This window comes from Epinephelus lanceolatus, chromosome 9 (genome assembly GCF_041903045.1).
Source record: "Epinephelus lanceolatus isolate andai-2023 chromosome 9, ASM4190304v1, whole genome shotgun sequence".
Lineage (NCBI taxonomy): Eukaryota > Metazoa > Chordata > Actinopteri > Perciformes > Serranidae > Epinephelus > Epinephelus lanceolatus.
Genome location: NC_135742.1, coordinates 3,150,840 through 3,170,741, shown reverse-complemented (window position 1 = coordinate 3,170,741; position 19,902 = coordinate 3,150,840). Strand labels below are relative to the sequence as shown.

The 19,902-nt window shown below is 42.5% G+C and overlaps 1 protein-coding gene across 3 annotated transcripts in view; it reads right to left on the bottom strand.

Annotated features, from left to right (window-relative positions):
• prdm6 (PR domain containing 6) overlaps positions 1-19,902 on the bottom strand; it is a 188,356-nt gene that overhangs the window by 33,778 nt on the left and 134,676 nt on the right. For all 3 annotated transcript variants that reach the window (XM_078171166.1, XM_078171167.1, XM_078171165.1), the window contains exon 7: positions 8,131-8,512. In XM_078171166.1, coding sequence (XP_078027292.1) covers positions 8,131-8,512 — 382 coding nt within the window. The remainder of the gene's footprint in view (positions 1-8,130; positions 8,513-19,902) is intronic.

The window sequence follows — 19,902 nt, the reverse complement described above, 5'->3', positions numbered from 1 at the left end:
TATGGAGTCGGTCTAATCCATACAGAGTTATATCTGCGCTGTGAGGACGACTCGTCTGTCTGCCTATGTATGAAGACATTATTCCCCCCGAGACCAGCAGCTATAAATCACTGCTCCCGCCTCGTCAATACACAATCAATGGCTCTCTGAACACACACACTCACACACACACACACCACACACTGTATGTATGTGAGCAGACATCCAAATAAAATCACTGGCAGACCCCCCTACAAACACACCAGGCTCCCTTTCCTTCATCTACCTTTCTCTCTGTCTTTTCCTCCAAACATCTGCCTCTCTTTTTGTTTCTGTCTTTCCTACTTCCTCCCTCTCCCTCTCTCTTTGTCTCTGTGGCTCTATTGACCAACCTATTAAAGCAGAAAGCTCACATAATGTCCTCTAATCAACCAGCTGTACTCATCAAATGAGCCCAGAACAAAAACCAAGCAAACAGCCAATATCATGTCATCACAGAGAGTGATGGTGGTGGAAGACGAATTCAGATCCTTCACGTAAGTAAAAGTACAAACCCAACACTGTAAAAAAAAAAAACACTCCAGAAGACCTGCATTTAAAATACAGAAACAATATCAGCTAAATTTACTCCAACTATCAAAAGTAGTCGTACTGACTGATATAAGAGATATCATTATTAATACTGAAGCATCAGTGTTAAGCTTGGTGTACACTGTGTGATTTTGGGCTGTCTGAAACGAAAGAAGACCAACATGAAATAAACGTGACGATATCGTTGGTCATGGCTCTAAAATGGTGATCCTACATTGCACAGTGAGAGAGGTTCAAGGATGGTTGTTGTCACGGTCCTGCAATCAAAGACAGCCTGGGATTAATTTTGACAGTGTCAGAAATTTGGGATGACCATCTTGGTTGGTTGGTTGGTTGGTTGATTGGTTGGCTGGATGGATGGATGGATGGATGGATGGATGGATGGATAGGGATGGATAAATATGGATATAATGGATATATTTGATTTAAGATATAGTCCCACTTTGGTTGTGTCATCTGTGAATTTGTTAAGGCAGTTGGTGTTGTAGGAGGGAGTGCAGTCATGCGTAAATAGCGAGTAGAGGTCTGGACTGAGGACGCAGCCACGGGGGGTCGTCGGTGTTGAGAACAATGGTGGAGAAGATGTGGTTGCCGATCCTGAAGTGCTGGGTTGAAGTTGACACAGACCAAATGTGACAAGGTGAGAATGTGTTGACTGAAGAGCACCTTGTGTTTTTGAGGAGGAGGGGCTGTGGATTATGGGTAGTGTAGTTTATAAGGACACTGCAGACATCAAGGAGAGCTAAACCTCTTCATTCATTGATGTACGTATTCCAAAAGAACACAGGGCACTTACTGTTGTCCCACTGTTTGTCTTTGTTTTAATGGTGCATTCACTATCAGCGTGTTCTGAACAGTTGCATCCAACCTCTGCAGCATTTCCTAATTTAGTCTCTTTCATTTTAACATGTGAAGAGTCTCGTGGCACCAAATGAGATGCCTGAAATCTTCTAAAAGCCGATCCAGATGCAGTAAAGTAAAACAAAAGACAAGTGATGATGGACATCCAGATGTTTTATGTTAGCCAGCTTTAAAAATATAAGTGCCACAAAATTAAAACAGAAAAAATAGCTTTAAGAAAACAATAAAATCCCACTCATTGTTTTACTAGAGTTACAGCAAATGAAACATTTACTTTATCACCACCACACAGACGTCTCTGCTTAAACATGTTAAAATCCAGCCGTATGCAGATGCAACACAAAGTAGGTTTTCATTCTAGTGGCAAACGTGACAGATAAAAATAGACATTGAAGGAATTTCTACAAGCCCGTCCATCACAGTGATGGATCATTATTAGTTACTCCTGCGGCTACACACTGGAGAAAAAAAAAAAAAAAGAATAAAGTAATTTTTCAACACATCTGTGTGTCCAGCAGGGACAACACACATCTGTGTTAGTGTTAAATGCAAATATGTCGTCAGTGCGGGCTGATAAATCTCCTAAAAGTCAACAGTCTTGTTTTAGCCTGACATGCAAACATTTAAATGTTGGTATTGTGAATTTTCTCAGCTCACAGAGCAGCAAGTGAGGCTTTAAGTGATGTTAAAACATGCTGCATTTAACATCAATACATCATTTGTATGTTGAGAGATTACTTTGATTACGCAATTCAGCCAGAATGTATTAATGCAGTTGATTACCCACAATGCTTCGAAAATACCAGTGAGTTGACTTGTTAGTCCAGCAGAGGAAAACTGAAATCATTTAACACTGTCTTCATGATATATATTTATATTCAGTCACTTCCAATTTTCTACAGTTGATACAGACTGTAAACACGCCAAAGTTTTAACAAGTGACTAAATATTGTATGTAATAGGGGGGTATCTTAATCAGCCATTTCTGGCCTCTAATCTCTCCTTTGCAGTGTTTAAACTTTTTAAATTCTTACTTTCTATACACACGTTTGTTTGTGCAAATTGTGCAAAACTAAACTACACTAAATATACCTGCTGTGGGCCATCCATCATTTTGTTTTGGCAAATGTATGTGTGTATGTAAATCAAGCTTACAATATCAAACACTAACACAAAAGCTGATCTTTAGAGTCGATCACTGAAGGCTAATTAATCAATAGATGTCCTTCAGTTCTTTCTCAGATAATGTCTGCAGAGACACAACGATGAAGGTCAGACTTTGACGTTACGCACGCATTATCTGCTTCAATAAACAAACCGTTACCACAAATAGATACTTACTGATCAGTGAGTGAGTGTTAATGAGCAGGTTAGAGTCCCACAGGTCGAAATAGCCAATGTAAACATCAACATTAAATGTCTGACAATGCAGGAACATTATCTTCGAAATTCTGCAGCTTTATGGTGCTTATTTTTAATTTCTGCAAGACTGGAGAAGAAAATGATGTTGTGAAGGAAATCAGAAGTCTTTTTGATTTTTATTGGTAAATGGTAAATGGACCTGCACTTGTATAGCTCCTCTCTTGTCTCCTGACCACTCCTACGAGTCGCATTCACCCATTCACACACATGCATGCATTCATACCCAGGCCGAGGCTTCCGTACAGGGTGCCACCTGTCACACACTGAGGGAACAGCCATCAAGGGTTCAGTATCTTGCTTAAGGATGCTTCGACATGTGGACTGGAGGAGTCGACCTTCCGTTAACTGAACAACTGGCTTTACCTACTGGGCCACAGCCACCCCAGCTATTATTACAAATATAACTAGACCTCTGCTGGCAGATGGGGGAACGGTAATCTGCACACACTGAGATGACACACAGCTGGTTGAATATCAGCAAAGTTTCCCTGCCTCCCTTCACTGGTTCCTGTACAGCAGGGTCGCTCTTTATCACTTTATCATCTTTAAAAATCAACAGGAGCATGTGTATACATTCAGTAGGCTATATCTTCAGTAGCTAGGTAGCTAACCCTACATGTTTCAGGGTTTGATTTTGGATTTAGAACAGGAAGGACACGTTTATCTCCTTTCAAGTTCTCCAGGTAATGAGTATCATTAATACACGTGCCACAGGCAAAACATTTAGCTCAAAATCCAGGAAGGAAATCGGAAATGACTGCATGACCAAACCTTGTCGCACTTGGCCGATGTGATGCTACGACTGGCCAGTCTGCGTTCAAGGGGCAGGACTTTGTGAAGTCAAACTCAAATGGCAAATTTCACCATGAAAATAAATCTCACATCACTCACATGACAAAATCAAAAGTTTTACCAGCAAGTGTTGCCTCATCTGAGCTTCATATTTTTCAGGTTTTCAAGTGATGGAGTTAAACATTAACATGCTCCATTCCTCATGTGAGTTTAGTCCTTACATGAGTAATACAGGATGTTAAATGTTTGACTGTACCTCTGGAAAAACTGAAGAACAATGTGCTGGGCCAGTCATTGACAAGGCAGTGCTAGATAATAAAAACAAATGACAAAATTAACATTTAATTCCTCCATTAAGTCAACTGTGTGATGATGCACACTTTCAATCAGCTGTAAACTTTCTGTCCTTTGATTTACAAGCATGATTATATCCATATACACATGCATGCTCTATTCATAAACAACATGAACCACCAGAATGAGATCTGAACTGTGAGCACTGGAGATCAAAGTGCTTAGCAACAGTACACCATTTTCAGTTAAAGCACTAATGACGCTTTTAAACACCACTGCAGTAAACACATCAATCATAAAAGCAGTGCTTATTAATTTTGTTCATTGCGGTGGTTTATACTGAGTTGCTTTTGTAACACGTCAAAGCTGTGAGTGGGAACGCAGTCCATTTATGTTCCGATTTCTTTCCTGATCCATCACTCATCGTCATCACAAAACTTAAACAGTATCCTACATCCCGACACCAGTTTAAAGCTGAATCGAAAGCACTTCCAAGGCCTCACTGACATAAACAAACTGCACCTCTGATGATGGATTTTGTTGAAATGACACTCGGGGGAGAGAAAAAATGACACGGAAGACGAAAAAGTTCAGAAAAAGAAACAGTCAGCAGAAAAAAACAAACCTGAAAGAGATGGAGCTGAGAGGAGGTGTGTGGCGTTTTTTTTAAGCTGATATAAAGAGCCATCAGTCTTCAGCTCCAAATGTTCCCATCAAGTAAACATCAATAAATATGTATGAAGGGAGAGGGGGAGGGGGGAGGAGAGGGGGAGAGAGGCGTTAAGAAATCAAGAAGGAAAAGAAAAGAAAAGCCAAACAGCCAAACTGGTTTAGTGTCTAAAGATGGACATTAGTGTCCTTATAGGTAGTTTGGGTGACTGACAACATAAAGGATGTTAGTACAGTCAAAGCTTCAAAGCTCCTTGGACCCCTAAAACCCCCTTAAGGACCACAAGAACTGCCTAAATGAAATGTACAAGCAAATCTAAGCTAGAACCTCCTCAGTGGCCTTACCACCTTAAGACCTGTAGAATGTCTTCAGTTACTGCAAGAATCTCCCACTGACCACCAGAACCTCCTGTAGGACCCCAAGATCCTCCAGAAGACGACAAGAACCAACTTAAGGAAATTTACAAGCACTACTGACCACAAACACCACCTAAACCTGAGCTAGAACCTCCTCAGTGCCTGTTAAAACCACCTAAAGACCTGTAGATCACCTGTGATTAGAGCAAGAATCTCCCAAGGGACCACCAAAACCTCCTGTAAGACCCCAAGATCCTCCAGAAGGACCACAGTACCCACCTAAAGGAAATTTACAAACACTACTGACCACAAAAAGCACCTAAACCTGAGCTAGAACCTCCTTAGTAGCTGTTATAACCACCTAAAGAAACCTGCAGAATGTCTTCAGTCACTGTAAGAATCTCCCAAAGGACCACCAGAACCTCTTGTAGGTCCCTGAGATCAATGACACAAGAACCACCAAGAACAATGACCACAAGAACCATCTCGAGGACCCCTCAGTTGCTGCCAGAATCTTCTACAGGACAGCTAGAACCACCTACAGGACTTCTACAGGACAGGACCACACCTGTCACCTAGAGAAGCTGTAGGACGTCCTTAAGGGCCACCTGAACCAACTATAGAACCTCAAAAACTCAATTAGTGGTGCCTTTGTAGAAGACACTAACTAGAGTTTTAACAGCCTGAGAAAAAGGAGTACTTTTGTCAAGTTGTAGTTTTGACAGTGTATCTATGGCTTAGACTCATGGGGGCCTTGGTTGTTGGATGCTTGCAAAAAAGACTGTTGTGATTGCTTTTAAGGCCGAGAAACACCACACAGACTTCAACGAACAAGTGGTGACAAAGGCCCCCTTCTGTGTCGCCTGTTGTCACTATGTCTCGGCCAAAACAGTTGCACATGAACACACCACAAAGACAACAGGCGACAGTCAACCAGCATGTACGTTCTGTGCATGCGTGAAAGGAAGTAACTCCCCACACCAGCAGGCGGCAGTAGACTGTAATCATCATTTAAAAATGGAAATCCTAAGACCGTCTTGATGCTAGTTAGCCCGTTAGCACATTTACAACACAATCCAATGTTGAAAGAACAGAGCATGTTCACTGTGCACCAGTAAACAATAACACAAACCATCAGGAAACAATCCACTAAAGAGAAAAATAATCTGACCTTATGGAACAAGTTTGTTTTGATCTCACTGCTGCTTGACTTTAGCTCTTTGTTTACTTTCCTCACTTCTGTTTCTCTTCTGGTGTGCTGAGCTGAACGGACAATCAGAGTGATTTCATTCGCTGACAGGCTTCACTGTCTCTGTCGATGCCAGTTGAACATATTGATTCGGCCAAAAAAAAAAAAAAAAAAACGCCCACAGGGCAACAGTGCAGGACACACTGCACCGACTAGGGCAACAGCCCAACACTGACCCGTCAGCTGACCGTCATCTTGGTGTGTCTTTTGAAACACTAAGGAAGACAATCTTCAATGGGAACTGTACCAAAGAGTTTTCCAAGTTGATCTGACTCACCAGCATTGATGGGAACAAATTTGATAATTTGATTCTTAGAAGCATCCCAAAGTAGGGGCAGAATTTCAAGGCACCTTATGATTCAATTCAATTCCGATGATACGATCTATAAAACAATTGATGCATTTGATGCATCAAAATTTTAGATTTCTATACATCATTAACTTTTTCTCACTGTGTGACTTCTCGCTACTTTTAAAACTGTGTAATGATCCATACTTGCACATGATTTCTGTGTATATGATGGAGCAGAAAAAAAGTCTCTGAGTGACAACACGAGGTTTGAGTTGGATGTCCTACAACTGATGAACATTCAGGTGAAAGCTCTAAAGTGACAGGACTGTAGGTGGAGTGATGCTGTGATGGGCATACTGGTCTAACCCCAGTCCACACCAGTGTGAGGCACAGTGAGGCCTTGAAGTTCCAGGACTCAGGCCTGTTTGGCTTGTTCAGCTGAATCTGATCTGCTCCTCTGTCCCATAAAACCTTCCTATTGACAGGCAGCTCCACATCGACCCTCCCTCCCCCCTCCATATCCAGCACACATTTTTCTTCCCTATGAGTATTAGTTTATTGAATAAGTGGCATCTGTTTTCCTGGCCCCGTCACCGTAAGGCGAGGTATTTCTCACTGACGCACAGCGTTGATTTATACGCCGCTCTGACTCTCCCTGCAAAAAAATAAAGCTAAGCAAAAAATTTCCAATACATCCTCCATCTCCCCCAACACACACACACACACACACACACACACACCACATCTCCTCTTCCTCCCTCCACGCTGTATATAATTAAGTTGGCAGATGTTATACACACTCAGACACTTTTACACTCTCTTCACTCTTATCCACAAACTCCCACTTTCTGTCACACACAAACTGTGTGATGATGAGACAAGCAAAGTAATAAATAGCTAAACTAAACGTCTGGTTTGCCGGCTTCCTCTGAAAAACTGCGACAACAGGTTTTAAAAACTCGAATGCTGTGTCATATTCATCACGTTAATGCAAATACAAGTGTTTCTGGTTATATTACAAGAGATACACAGACACTAATGTTGTGTAAGTGTCATTTATAAGTGTCAGTTTTGCCTCCATACCTTCAAGGACATGGATGGAAAAATCTAATTTTCTTTTCTTTACAGCCATCAGAAGTAACAGGAAACAACTGTGTAACTAGCCTGGATGGGAGAAATCAGAGTCTTGAAATGTAAAACACTCTATTTGGGAATCTCAGGGCCGTAATAACAGCTATCAATGTTGCAGATACATATTACATTTATCCACAATGCTTTCTTAGTAGTCAAAATCTTGATTTGATCAAAACTTTGAAGCTCAAAAAATAAATTGGCAAACTTCTGAAGCAACTTGTGCATCAAAGTCTGAATGTTTTTCACCAAGACATGTGCACCATGGGGCCCAATGTTAAAGCTGATACAATGGTGTTGGGCTTTGGAGCTGTTTAGAGAACTCTGATAGATGTTATTAATGTTTTTCGAGCTAAATGTCAACGTCAACTTTGGTGGTTTGGTAGTTTTTTCAAGCGTAGACAGGAAGTACATTACAGTCTCCTCATACCTGTTAATAAAGACTTTTGGACTCAAGAGAAGAAATGAAGCATCTTATTTGATGCCAACTTACCTGTCTGGATTCTGCGGACAGACGTGCATCTGCAACAGGATCCTCTGGGTGAAGGTCTTGAAACACTGGCCACACTTCCACAGGTGCCAGTCGCTGAAGTCGCTGCTCAGCTGGCTGGTGGAGGTCGGGCTCGCCAGGACTCGCTGGTTCTTGGACCCTAACTGGCCGTAACTGGAGTCCGACTGAACCCCGACCCCGACCTTGTCCAACAGGGAGAAATTCCTCGGGCAAGGTGAATGAGGAAAGACCATGGAGCGCATGAGGGTGGTGGAGGGGGTGGAAGAGGAGGAAGACGAGGAGGAAGAGGGTTTGCCGTTCTTGTTGAAGGATTGGAGGGACTCCTGCCTGGTCATGGCTTCCACCACCGTGGCTGGGACATTTACTGGAGACAAAACAGACAGAAATGATCTGGTTACGCAGGTATTTGGTGGTTCCGAGAGAACGGGTTTGGAGAAAGACTTTCACAATAAAAGTTCCCTTAAATGAGGAAGATCAAAACCACAGTGCTTTCATACACTGCTTACAACTGAACTGGGTTATGCTAAAGTTGGTGAAACTAGCATGTTAACTTAAACACATCAACATCAAGTTAAATCAGAGTCTCTTACAGCAGTGACTGAAGTATTTCTAACTCATTTTTAATTCTCCATTACACTTTCTTTTGAACTCACAGCGTTAGCACTTGAAGTAGAAGGAGTCAGAAACAAAAACAGGATGTAAATATTTTGCGGTTCAATCCTTCACCTGCCGCCCCAAGTGAAGCACACTGAACCCTTAACATCTGTCCTGGACTCCAATCTAAAGGCATTTGCACACCAAGTGCATAAGCATTTCTGATATTTGATCAAAACTGTTGCGCACATAAACCTTGCACACTATGTCTGACGCATTTGCTCACTTGTTTCTCTCAACTGCAGTTACCTCTCAAGGCTGTCACCACTCTTTGCCCACATCTTACATTTGGCACCATAGCTACCTGAGTTATGAAATTATACTGTGCAGCAATTAAATTGCACTCTGCAGGCAGCACCATCACTGCTGTTGTGCATTCCTGGATAAGCTAATATTACCATCTCTTTGTTGTGGAAGATTTTAAAAGGACAACGCTGCCACATATTTTCACTTTGTCTTTTTCTTGTTGGCCACTTCTGCACCGTTTGTCTCTCTTGTTGCAGATGTGCATGCCTCCCTGATGCCGCTGGGCGCTATTAAACAATCACAGTGAATCATGCTGACATGAAAGGATGGCTTTTTGTGTCGGTATCTGATGCCGGAAGTCACTGACCAAGCATTGGTTTTTGACAACTTTGGAGTGAGACTGGATAAAACTTTTCCAAAACATTCTGTCAATTCCAAGCCATCTCAAGGCCAGGAAAAGATTTTTTCTGATTTTATAACTTTTCCAGGAATTGTATGACCCTGGGAACCCTGATGTTTGAAAGCTTCTCCCATGGTCATGAGCTCTGGTTAGTGCCTCAAAGACTCAGATGCAAGCAGCAGAAATTAGTTTTCTTTGTTGATTTTCAGCTGTAGAGACAGAATGAGGAGCTGAGATATCTGCAAAGAACACAGAGTAGAACCAGCATGTCTTTATGTTGAAAGGTGTCTATTAAGGTAGTTCAGTATTTGCTCAGGACAGCTTCCTGTAGATGCATTCTGGGTATGTCCAGCAGGGAGGAGTCCATTGACGCAGACTTCGGAGAGTCTCAGGATCCCCAGGAGGAGCTGGAGGACATGGCTGAGGGTGAAGGCCAGCTAGGCTAACCTCAGCTAGGCCTGCTGAAATCTCCAGAGCAACGCCACACTAAATGCAAAAAAATACACTTTCTCTTTAATCTGTCACGGGGACAAATTCTCGTCTGTGTGCCGTGCTTGATGAATAAAAGCAATTCTGACTTTGCTGCTGTGATGGAAACAGAAAGCCAGCCACACTGTCCTAACTGAGGCCAGATCCGCCTGGCTAGCCCAGGGCAAACTGCAGCTCCTGGTTCCAGTGAATGGAATTATGGGTCTAGTTAAGCTGTTTGGAGTCTGTTCGTTAGTGCAGTTACAGTGACATACTGTTCCTCTCTCTGACCGCAGATATGTTTCTCAAACTATGGCTGTGGCTCAGGGCCCAAACGGGGCCTCAAGCCTGTTTCTGGTGGGTGACCACATGATGGGCAGTTCTGGTGAGGTTTCAGTTACTCAGCCACTACAACCCACTACAATGTGTACTGTTACTACTAATAATAATGCTTCTGCCACAGTTAATGGTGCTGCTACTCCTGATATCACTACCTCTGCACTTGTTCTACTTCTACTGCAGTGATGGTGACATTAACAGTGATAATACTGCTATTACCGGTCCAGTTGGCAGCTCTACCTCTGCTCTTGCTGCTGCATATACTAACACTAATACTATGTCTATTATTGCTACTAGTACTCAGCTCCTACTCCTACTTCCTCTTCAAGTTGCTGCTACAACTAGAACAGCTTGTTATGATAGCACTACTACGATATTTATTATTACTGTTACAACAACCAGTAGGGAAAATGCTGCTTCTACTGATTCTACCAGTATTAAGAGCGTTAAAGGGACCGTTCATCCCAAAATGGAAATAGATATTTTTCCTCTTGCGTGTAGCGCTGTTTATCAGTCCAGATAGTTTTGATGTTGGCAGTTGGAGACATCTGCCACAGAGATGTTTGCCCTCTGTCCAGTGTAATTAAACTAGATGGCACTCTGCCTGTGGTGCTTAAAGCCTCCCAAAATTACATTTGAAAACTCAACAGCAATGTCTCTTTCCAGAAACCATGACCAAGATAATCCACAGACCTTGTTGTGAGCAGCTTCATGTAGGAACTCTTTTAACTGAACTACATCCACGATCCAAATCACCACACAGAAGGAAGCGTGCATCTCCTCTAGATGAGAAGCTCGTGCTCGTGACAGTGCGAGATGTAAACATTAATGGGTCATCCTCCGCGGCTGAGCTGTAACGTTAGCTAGCTTAGTGGTGCTAGGTGAGCTAGCAGTGGTTGCACACTTCATAATTTCAAGGAGACATTGCTGGTGAGTTTTTCATATGTATCTTTTGGTGCTTTGAGCACCATAAGCTGAATGCCATCTAGTTTCATTATACTGGAGAGAAGGCAGAAACCTCTACGGCTGATATCTCCAACACTCAGCAACTCACACCAAACCAATCTAGACTGATGGCACTTGCCTGGGTCCAGACTTTTGAATCCGCCCACTACACTCAGTTCAGGTTGACTGATTCGTCAGCAGTTTCTCGATTAAAATAAAAACCAACCAATGAGCTCCATGGGGGGAATAACAATTAACCAATCAGCACCCTAGGGGGGACTAACGCCATTGTCAAGCATTGCACTGAAACCAACTAGGAGTATTAACAACAATGGCGGGCGCTACAGACAAGATAGACGCTGCTAACGAAGCTTAGTCAACTGTCTTCTCAATATTGTCCGACATAATTGTTTGTTTTACTTTGCTGTTTAAATTAAGTGTAATCTGTCAACCTGCAGCAGCAACCATGACCTGCAGGGCAAAAGCCACAGTAGTTCCTCCTGTGTATCTCCGCTGGCTTCGATAAATGTCAAATGATGTGCAGACTCTGCCTACTTGGCACACTGCAGGCGTAAATGACATTAGATTCAGGTGGATATGTGGGTCTCTAGTGATTGATCAGGGAAAACCCAATCTCCCTCCCCCATGAAAATCAGTCGGAGCGGAAACAATGTCCGACTAAGTGTTACAAGTTCAGGCAAAAATAGCACTACAGTTAAGAGGGGGAAAAAATGTTGGCGTGAACTGTCCCTTTGAGGTTACGCTCATGTGTTATTTCATTTATGGTTTTAGTTCTTCTGCAGTCATCTTTAGTGTACTGTGTTCTTCATATTTTTATTAAGTGCTCATAATTTAATTTATTTTGTGGGACACTTTGTGTCTGTTTCGATAAGTGCTTTGTAATAAAATAACTAAAGTTAGAAGCTGGCGAGATAAATGTACAAAGCAGATAAAATGGACAGATTAAGGATACAGAAGTGTTGCTGTCCAAGTACAATGACATTAACAAGAAAACACAGATTACATAAAAGTGTGTAAATTAGATTTTGGATGAACCAGCTGATCCCAGCTGTCCTCACTTGACCCAGAATACTGCTGTGTTCTCTTTCTGCAGTCTGATTAACTGACAGACCTGGACTCCATAACCCTACATTAGGTTTGAAATGACATTAAGAAGGCTTGTCTTACATTAACTCACTGTGGATGGTTTCACTTTTCATTTTGTAAAACTGGTTTGTTTGGAAAAACTTGGCATGATCAAGTGGCAGAGAGTCAAACCGTCTGACTTCCTCTCCCTGACACCAGAGGGTCATTTGTGTCCCGTCGTCTACCAGCAGTGAATGAACCATGGCTGTGATCCTTCCCAAACCTGAACCAAGTTGTTTTAGTTACCACAACTTAACCAGATATTAAACATGATGGCAGATAGATTATTCTGGAAGGCAATGACAAATAACTTATTTTGTCGTTCATGCAGGAAGTAGTGTTGCACAGGTAAGCCCACATGAACCCGGCCCATTATCAGAGCCAATCTGCCCGACCTGTAAACACACACGTTAATCAATGACCCAAACCTGACCAGAGCCTGCAAAACAGAGCTGAATTTCTGGCGACAACCTACTTCCTGTTGGCTATACTGTATGTTTTCATTGGTATTACAATATGAAACGTGTTTTCTTTTTAAAAAGTACAAACGCAGGAAGACATGAAGTACTCACCAATATTTTAAGTGGTCACATCTTAAAATAGTATCTTGAGCTAATATTCTACGTGGTTTGTTTACATGAGCGGACAGCTGTTAAGTTCAGTGGTCTGTTTTGTATGATGTTACAGAAGTGCGTATTTAACAGATTCGGTGTGGACAGAGAGACGCTTGCTCGCTGTTAGGACAACACATTCTCACTATGACCTTGTCGCATATTGATATTTGGTCATGGACTTTCCACGTCCACATATGACGTCCAAGGTACCCTGGGTGTGTTGGTTGTTGACGTTCTGGGACGCCGTGTCAACTTCAGCCTGTTACATGCATTGTCTGTTTTCAAGATACACTTCGGTTTTCACAGGAAATGTACAGTTTGCATACAGTCTCTTTCAAATGTACAAATGCACATGGTTGGGTTTAGAAATAATAACAGGGTTCGACTTCACATTCATACAGGAAGCAAAGACCGGCGGTGAAAGTCGGTGGTTGTTGGTCCCATCAACCATCCCTCCTGCCACCCTCCTTGGACGTTGGCCCCTCTAACTTATGTTGTTGTCTGGCTGTGTTTCTCCCTGATGCCAGGCACTGTTACAGAACTGACCGTCTATGTATCGTGCTGATGTGAAAGGACTTTCTTTTTCGTACCACTGACCAAGCACTGTTATTCAATGACTTTTGAGTGAGACTGGGTTGATTAGGACACGGTGTTAGGCCTACATAGTCTCAGAGGGAAATATTTTTACTGGACATTATGGCCGAGAAGATTTAAACCAGACATGGGGGAAAGTCACACATGTGCAAGTCACAAGCAAGTCTCAAGTCTTTACCTTCAAGTCTCAAGCAAGTCCTAAGTTAGCTGGGGTGAGAATCAAGCAAGTCAAGTCCCTGCTATAAGTCAAGCAAGTCAAATCGAGTCATTGCTCAGGTCAAGCAAGTCACAAGTCAAGTCATATGTCACATACAGCAAACATCTCCTCACGATCCGCTAGCTACATGTCCTCTGAATATGCTGTGAAAAAGTCCGGTCTCTGTAGGCAGCCCAAGCTCCGCGGGTCCATGTCATTGGTCTGACAGCCCATTGGTCCGACATCCCATTAGTCCGACGGTCCACGGTGCTGAACGGCTCCCGGCGGGCGTATTTCTGCCTTGATGGTGTACCGCGACCGGCTCTGGGTCAGCTGGGAAAGGCTTGAGGCGGAGCAGGCTCACAGCTTATGTGTTTGTCACTTTCTTTTTCATTTTAACCCACACCATGATCTTTTCCTGACCCTAACCAAGTGGTTTTTGTGCCTAAACCTAACCAGACCTTAACCACAGGGCATCATGATGATTTAGTAACGGACTTCGGAACAATGGGTTTAATATGGTCGGAACAATGGGCTGTCGGACCAATGGGCAGTTCCCAGCTCCGCAATATGGCAACAAAAACATTTGGGTTCAGGCTGCACCAACCAGCCAGTGCGAGACCAGCGAAAGCAAGCAGACACACGTGAACGCAGTGCCCATGTTTCACGGTCTCGCACAAACACGCACACGTGAACGCAATGCCCAGAGAAACATACAAAGTCAAAGTGAAGTCCAGTCTTTTATCAGCATTAGTCAAGCAAGTCTCAAGTCATCATATTTACGACTCGAGTCCCCCATCTCTGATTTAAACATGTCGGACTACAACAGATTTTCCTGATCAGAAGCAAAGTAATGGAGAGCCTGACCACAGCAGTACTGATAATAAAGCTGCTTGATGTGTAAGAGACAGAGAGAGGGGCAAGGCAGAAGTATTCAGAACTTGCTCAGAAGGCTGCTTTGTCATTTTATAACCCGCCTGCCTTAAACCTGCAATATTTTCTAACATGGATGTGCGGGCGTTGGGTCGACCCTCACATCAACAGTAGCATAATTTCTAGAGGTTAATTTCGAGGGGTCATTAGAGAAAAGTTACTGTATTTTTTCTTTTTTTGTACCATATTTTACTGATCAACCATCACTTTGGGACCATTTTTCCTTCACTTGCATCACAGAACATGTAAATAAGAATCCAAATCAGGTTTATTGGCAAGTAGGTATTCGCATACAAGGAATCTGCCTGTGTGTTTTGGTGCACAACAATAAATAAAGCAAGTTAAAAAGAATCAAAAGATAAAAAGCAAGTTCTGCAATTGTCAAGAAATATAAAAAGGATAGAAAGATTGACACTTCAGTTTCTGAACACACCATGCACTAATTCAGGAAGACTATACTGTCTTTTCCCCTCTCTCCAACATCGCCGTGCTGCCCCTCTGCAGTCGGGTCATCATAACCATTTCCATCCGTCATCAGCTCACCTCTGTCATCAGGCCACCAGGCTCCATTGATCCTCTAATAACCTTATGAGGAGATAATTACACCATTTGTAAGTTGCCCGCCGGCACTATCGACGCCCGCGTTACGCGCCACTCGCCAACACTTAATTCATTTTGCTACAAACATCGCATATACAAAAAATGCAAGTCAATACGGTTTGGGCTGCGCATGAAATGCATCATCAAAATGGGAGAATTATGCAGATGCAGTTTGCAACATTGCAGAGTCTGTGTTTTCTTTCTTCATAAGGGGGTGTGTTCTCCTCCACAGGGGTGTGACGTGAATACAAACTGACCACAGACTCTGAGCTCCACAACGGAGTTTTACAATCAACTTTTCAAGCCTTAAAGAGGTGAGACTTCAGGAGGAGTATCGGCTTCTGTTTCTGTACAAGTCTTTCTGTTCATCTCTTAAAACTCTTCCTCCTCCTTCTCTTCTTTACTGTGAGAAACGGGACGACCCCTCCCAGCTGACCTGTCTTTATTTTCTGTTTATATCTCTTTCTCCCTGCAGTCTGACAGTGTGCAGGTTACATTCATCAACATGAATAAAGTCTAACAACTGCAGAGAAAACACAAAATTAATCCATTAATCCATTTAGGAGTGAAGAACACGAACTATGATTTTAAATTTGAGCCAAACTAAAATGATCTTTATTTGCCATTTATAGCCACAGACTCGTGACAGTGACTCTTTTGGGTATGTTGCACAGATAGACTGAAAATGTTGGAACGCTGGTCACATTGTTTTGTAATCGTGTTAATGTGCTGACAACATACAGTACAGGCCAAAAGTTTGGACACACCTTCTCATTCAATGCGTTTTCTTTATTTTCATGACTATTTACATTGTAGATTCTCACTGAAGGCATCAAAACTATGAATGAACACATGTGGAGTTATGTACTTAACAAAAAAAGGTGAAATAACTGAAAACATGTTTTATATTCTAGTTTCTTCAAAATAGCCACCCTTTGCTCTGATTACTGCTTTGCACACTCTTGGCATTCTCTCCATGAGCTTCAAGAGGTAGTCACCTGAAATGGTTTTCCAACAGTCTTGAAGGAGTTCCCAGAGGTGTTTAGCACTTGTTGGCCCCTTTGCCTTCACTCTGCGGTCCAGCTCACCCCAAACCATCTCGATTGGGTTCAGGTCCGGTGACTGTGGAGGCCAGGTCATCTGCCGCAGCACTCCATCACTCTCCTTCTTGGTCAAATAGCCCTTACACAGTCTGGAGGTGTGTTTGGGGTCATTGCCCTGTTGAAAAATAAATGATCGTCCAACTAAACACAAACCGGATGGGATGGCATGTCGCTGCAGGATGCTGTGGTAGCCATGCTGGTTCAGTGTGCCTTCAATTTTGAATAAATCCCCAACAGTGTCACCAGCAAAACACCCCCACACCATCACACCTCCTCCTCCATGCTTCACAGTGGGAACCAGGTATGTGGAATCCATCCGTTCACCTTTTCTGCGTCTCACAAAGACACGGCGGTTGGAACCAAAGATCTCAAATTTGGACTCATCAGACCAAAGCACAGATTTCCACTGGTCTAATGTCCATTCCTTGTGTTTCTTGGCCCAAACAAATCTCTTCTGCTTGTTGCCTCTCCTTAGCAGTGGTTTCCTAGCAGCTATTTGACCATGAAGGCCTGATTCGCGCAGTCTCCTCTTAACAGTTGTTCTAGAGATGGGTCTGCTGCTAGAACTCTGTGTGGCATTCATCTGGTCTCTGATCTGAGCTGCTGTTAACTTGCCATTTCTGAGGCTGGTGACTCGGATGAACTTATCCTCAGAAGCAGAGGTGACTCTTGGTTTTCCTTTCCTGGGTCGGTCCTCATGTGTGCCAGTTTCATTGTAGCGCTTGATGGTTTTTGCGACTCCACTTGGGGACACATTTAAAGTTTTTGCAATTTTCCGGACTGACTGACCTTCATTTCTTAAAGTAATGATGGCCACTCGTTTTTCTTTAGTTAGCTGATTGGTTCTTGCCATAATATGAATTTTAACAGTTGTCCAATAGGGCTGTCGGCTGTGTATTAACCTGACTTCTGCACAACACAACTGATGGTCCCAACCCCATTGATAAAGCAAGAAATTCCACTAATTAACCCTGATAAGGCACACCTGTGAAGTGGAAACCATTTCAGGTGACTACCTCTTGAAGCTCATGGAGAGAATGCCAAGAGTGTGCAAAGCAGTAATCAGAGCAAAGGGTGGCTATTTTGAAGAAACTAGAATATAAAACATGTTTTCAGTTATTTCACCTTTTTTTGTTAAGTACATAACTCCACATGTGTTCATTCATAGTTTTGATGCCTTCAGTGAGAATCTACAATGTAAATAGTCATGAAAATAAAGAAAACGCATTGAATGAGAAGGTGTGTCCAAACTTTTGGCCTGTACTGTATTTTTGCATAGTGAATACAGTGACATATTCTCACTCCTAACTCGTCACATATGGCCACCTAATCAGTGGACGTTTGACGTCTACATACACCATGCTAGGTATCCTAATCTATCTATCTATCTATCTATCTATCTATGTTTCATCGGTGTCTGACATGGAAATCCCGGACCAAGCAACCTTTGTTGCTCTAGTGCGAACTTGTGGCAGCAGGGCGGTGTTTATGGGATTAAGTCGAAATAAACTGCAGTGTGTGTGTTCATGGTGACCAAGAAACATGTCACCAAGTGCAACAGTGTGGCTCACTTAGTATGTTTCCAGTCACAGTGAAGTGGAGCTACAGATACAGCTCGACTAGGACATCTAACTGGCCTACTGTCCTTGTCCCAGTATACAAGCACGGGAGAGGAATCCATTTATTGAGCCAAGTACCGTAAAACTCAGAATATAAGTCGCAGTCTATTTTTTAAGGTCTCAAACAGGGAAAACAAGGTTTTATATTACTATTTGTTAATAAAAACGTTATACAAGTTATTCCTACACTGTTTCCCTTTATTTTTAATTTGAAACACATTCAAAACACAATAACCTCTTAAGCAGCTTTGGTTACTTTTCAGATTGCAATTTTCCAAACAACCTCTTCAGGAATAAAATTAAATTGTGGGTCAAATTACCTATGTCAGCATTTACCTTGGTCTATAGGTCGCACCGATCTATAACCCGCACCCAACTTTTTAGATGAAAAAAAAAGGGAAAAAAAGTGCGACTTATACACCAAGTTTTACGGTATGTGCGACTCCTCTACGATAGGTGGAGATATGCCCCCTTTCAGCTTGTTAGTATTGGACCTTTTTCCTGTTGACCTATTACGTCACAGACCAAACAATGGACAAACAAGTTAGCTACGGTTAGCTAGCAGCTAACTGCTACCATGGTGGACAACTTTACAGCTCTGTACATTTGGTCCGTCCAAAAAGTCACGGCTCTGGATGTAGATTTCTCCATGTTGTTACCGGCTTCTTCTTCTCTTACACATTTAATGCTATTGGACTTCCGGGTCAAAGCCCGGGGCGGAAACTGTGGAGCATGCTCAGAGCGCCTCGGCCAGTTTGGGTCTGATTGACTGTATACATGCAGGAGTCACATGATCTGGGTGTGTTAGTCTGACTTTGAGAAATTCGATTTAGTACGATTTCAGTCCGTTTTCATCGGACTGACACAATAAATCCATTTTCTCTAATGTCATGTAAACTGATGAACACTGTGGCACAGAGGAAGAAGATATATGAGGCTCTGATACACACAATACTTGTTCACTGCACATGGGAGTTTTACATGTATATATGCATTGTGATATGGACATCAATAAAATGTAACTAACTAAATGGGAGAAAGTTTGACTGTGACTCCAGAGACTCTCCTGTTTGTGTCTTTGCTTCCTCCGAGTGTCTCTGTCTTCCTCTCTTTACTGGTATGAAGTACAATTTGGATGATGTTGCCAAAGCTTTGTTAGAAATCAATAACGATAAGTTACCAGAGATAATAAAGTCTCATAAAATCAATGGAGGCAATTATAATAATGGTAATAATAATACATCATATAAAGAAGAGATGTGAATATGGAGCACAGAGGAGTTTACTGCAGAGGTGGAGAACAGGGTGAAAGTCTTCCTCACTTTTACTTTCCCTAATTCCTATTGCTCCCTTCTTCCTGTAGTGAACTCTTCATCACTCTCTATTTCCTTGAACCGTACTCTTCCTCTTTCTTCTCCTCTATCTGTCCCTCACACTTACAATAAAATCTCTTTTTCTTTCTTCCCTTTTCCCCCTTGTCTCCTCCTCTATCCTCTACCTTTTCCTCTTTTCTCCTCACCTGAGAAAAAAAGGTGTTACAGAGAAAGAGTATGAGATGATGAGGAGGAAATGAGGAGGAGGAGGAGAAGGATAAAGAGTAGAAGAGAAAGACAATGATGATTCTCCCCTAAAGTGATTTATCCTCCTCCGTCGGTGCACATGTTGATGTTGTTAGGCGGCGGCTGGGCTGTGGAGCGTCAAGCCGACATGCTGTGATTGGATGGAACGTGCATGAGTAAACAACCACAGGGTGTGTGTGTGTGTGTGTGTGTGTTTGATAGTCTGCTGAGTATGAGTGTGTGTTAGGAGTGTGTGTGTGTTTTCTTTGTTGTGTGTTCATGTGTGGTTTGTGTGCGAGTGATCATGTTCTGTTTGTGAGTGTGTGTGTGTGTACGAG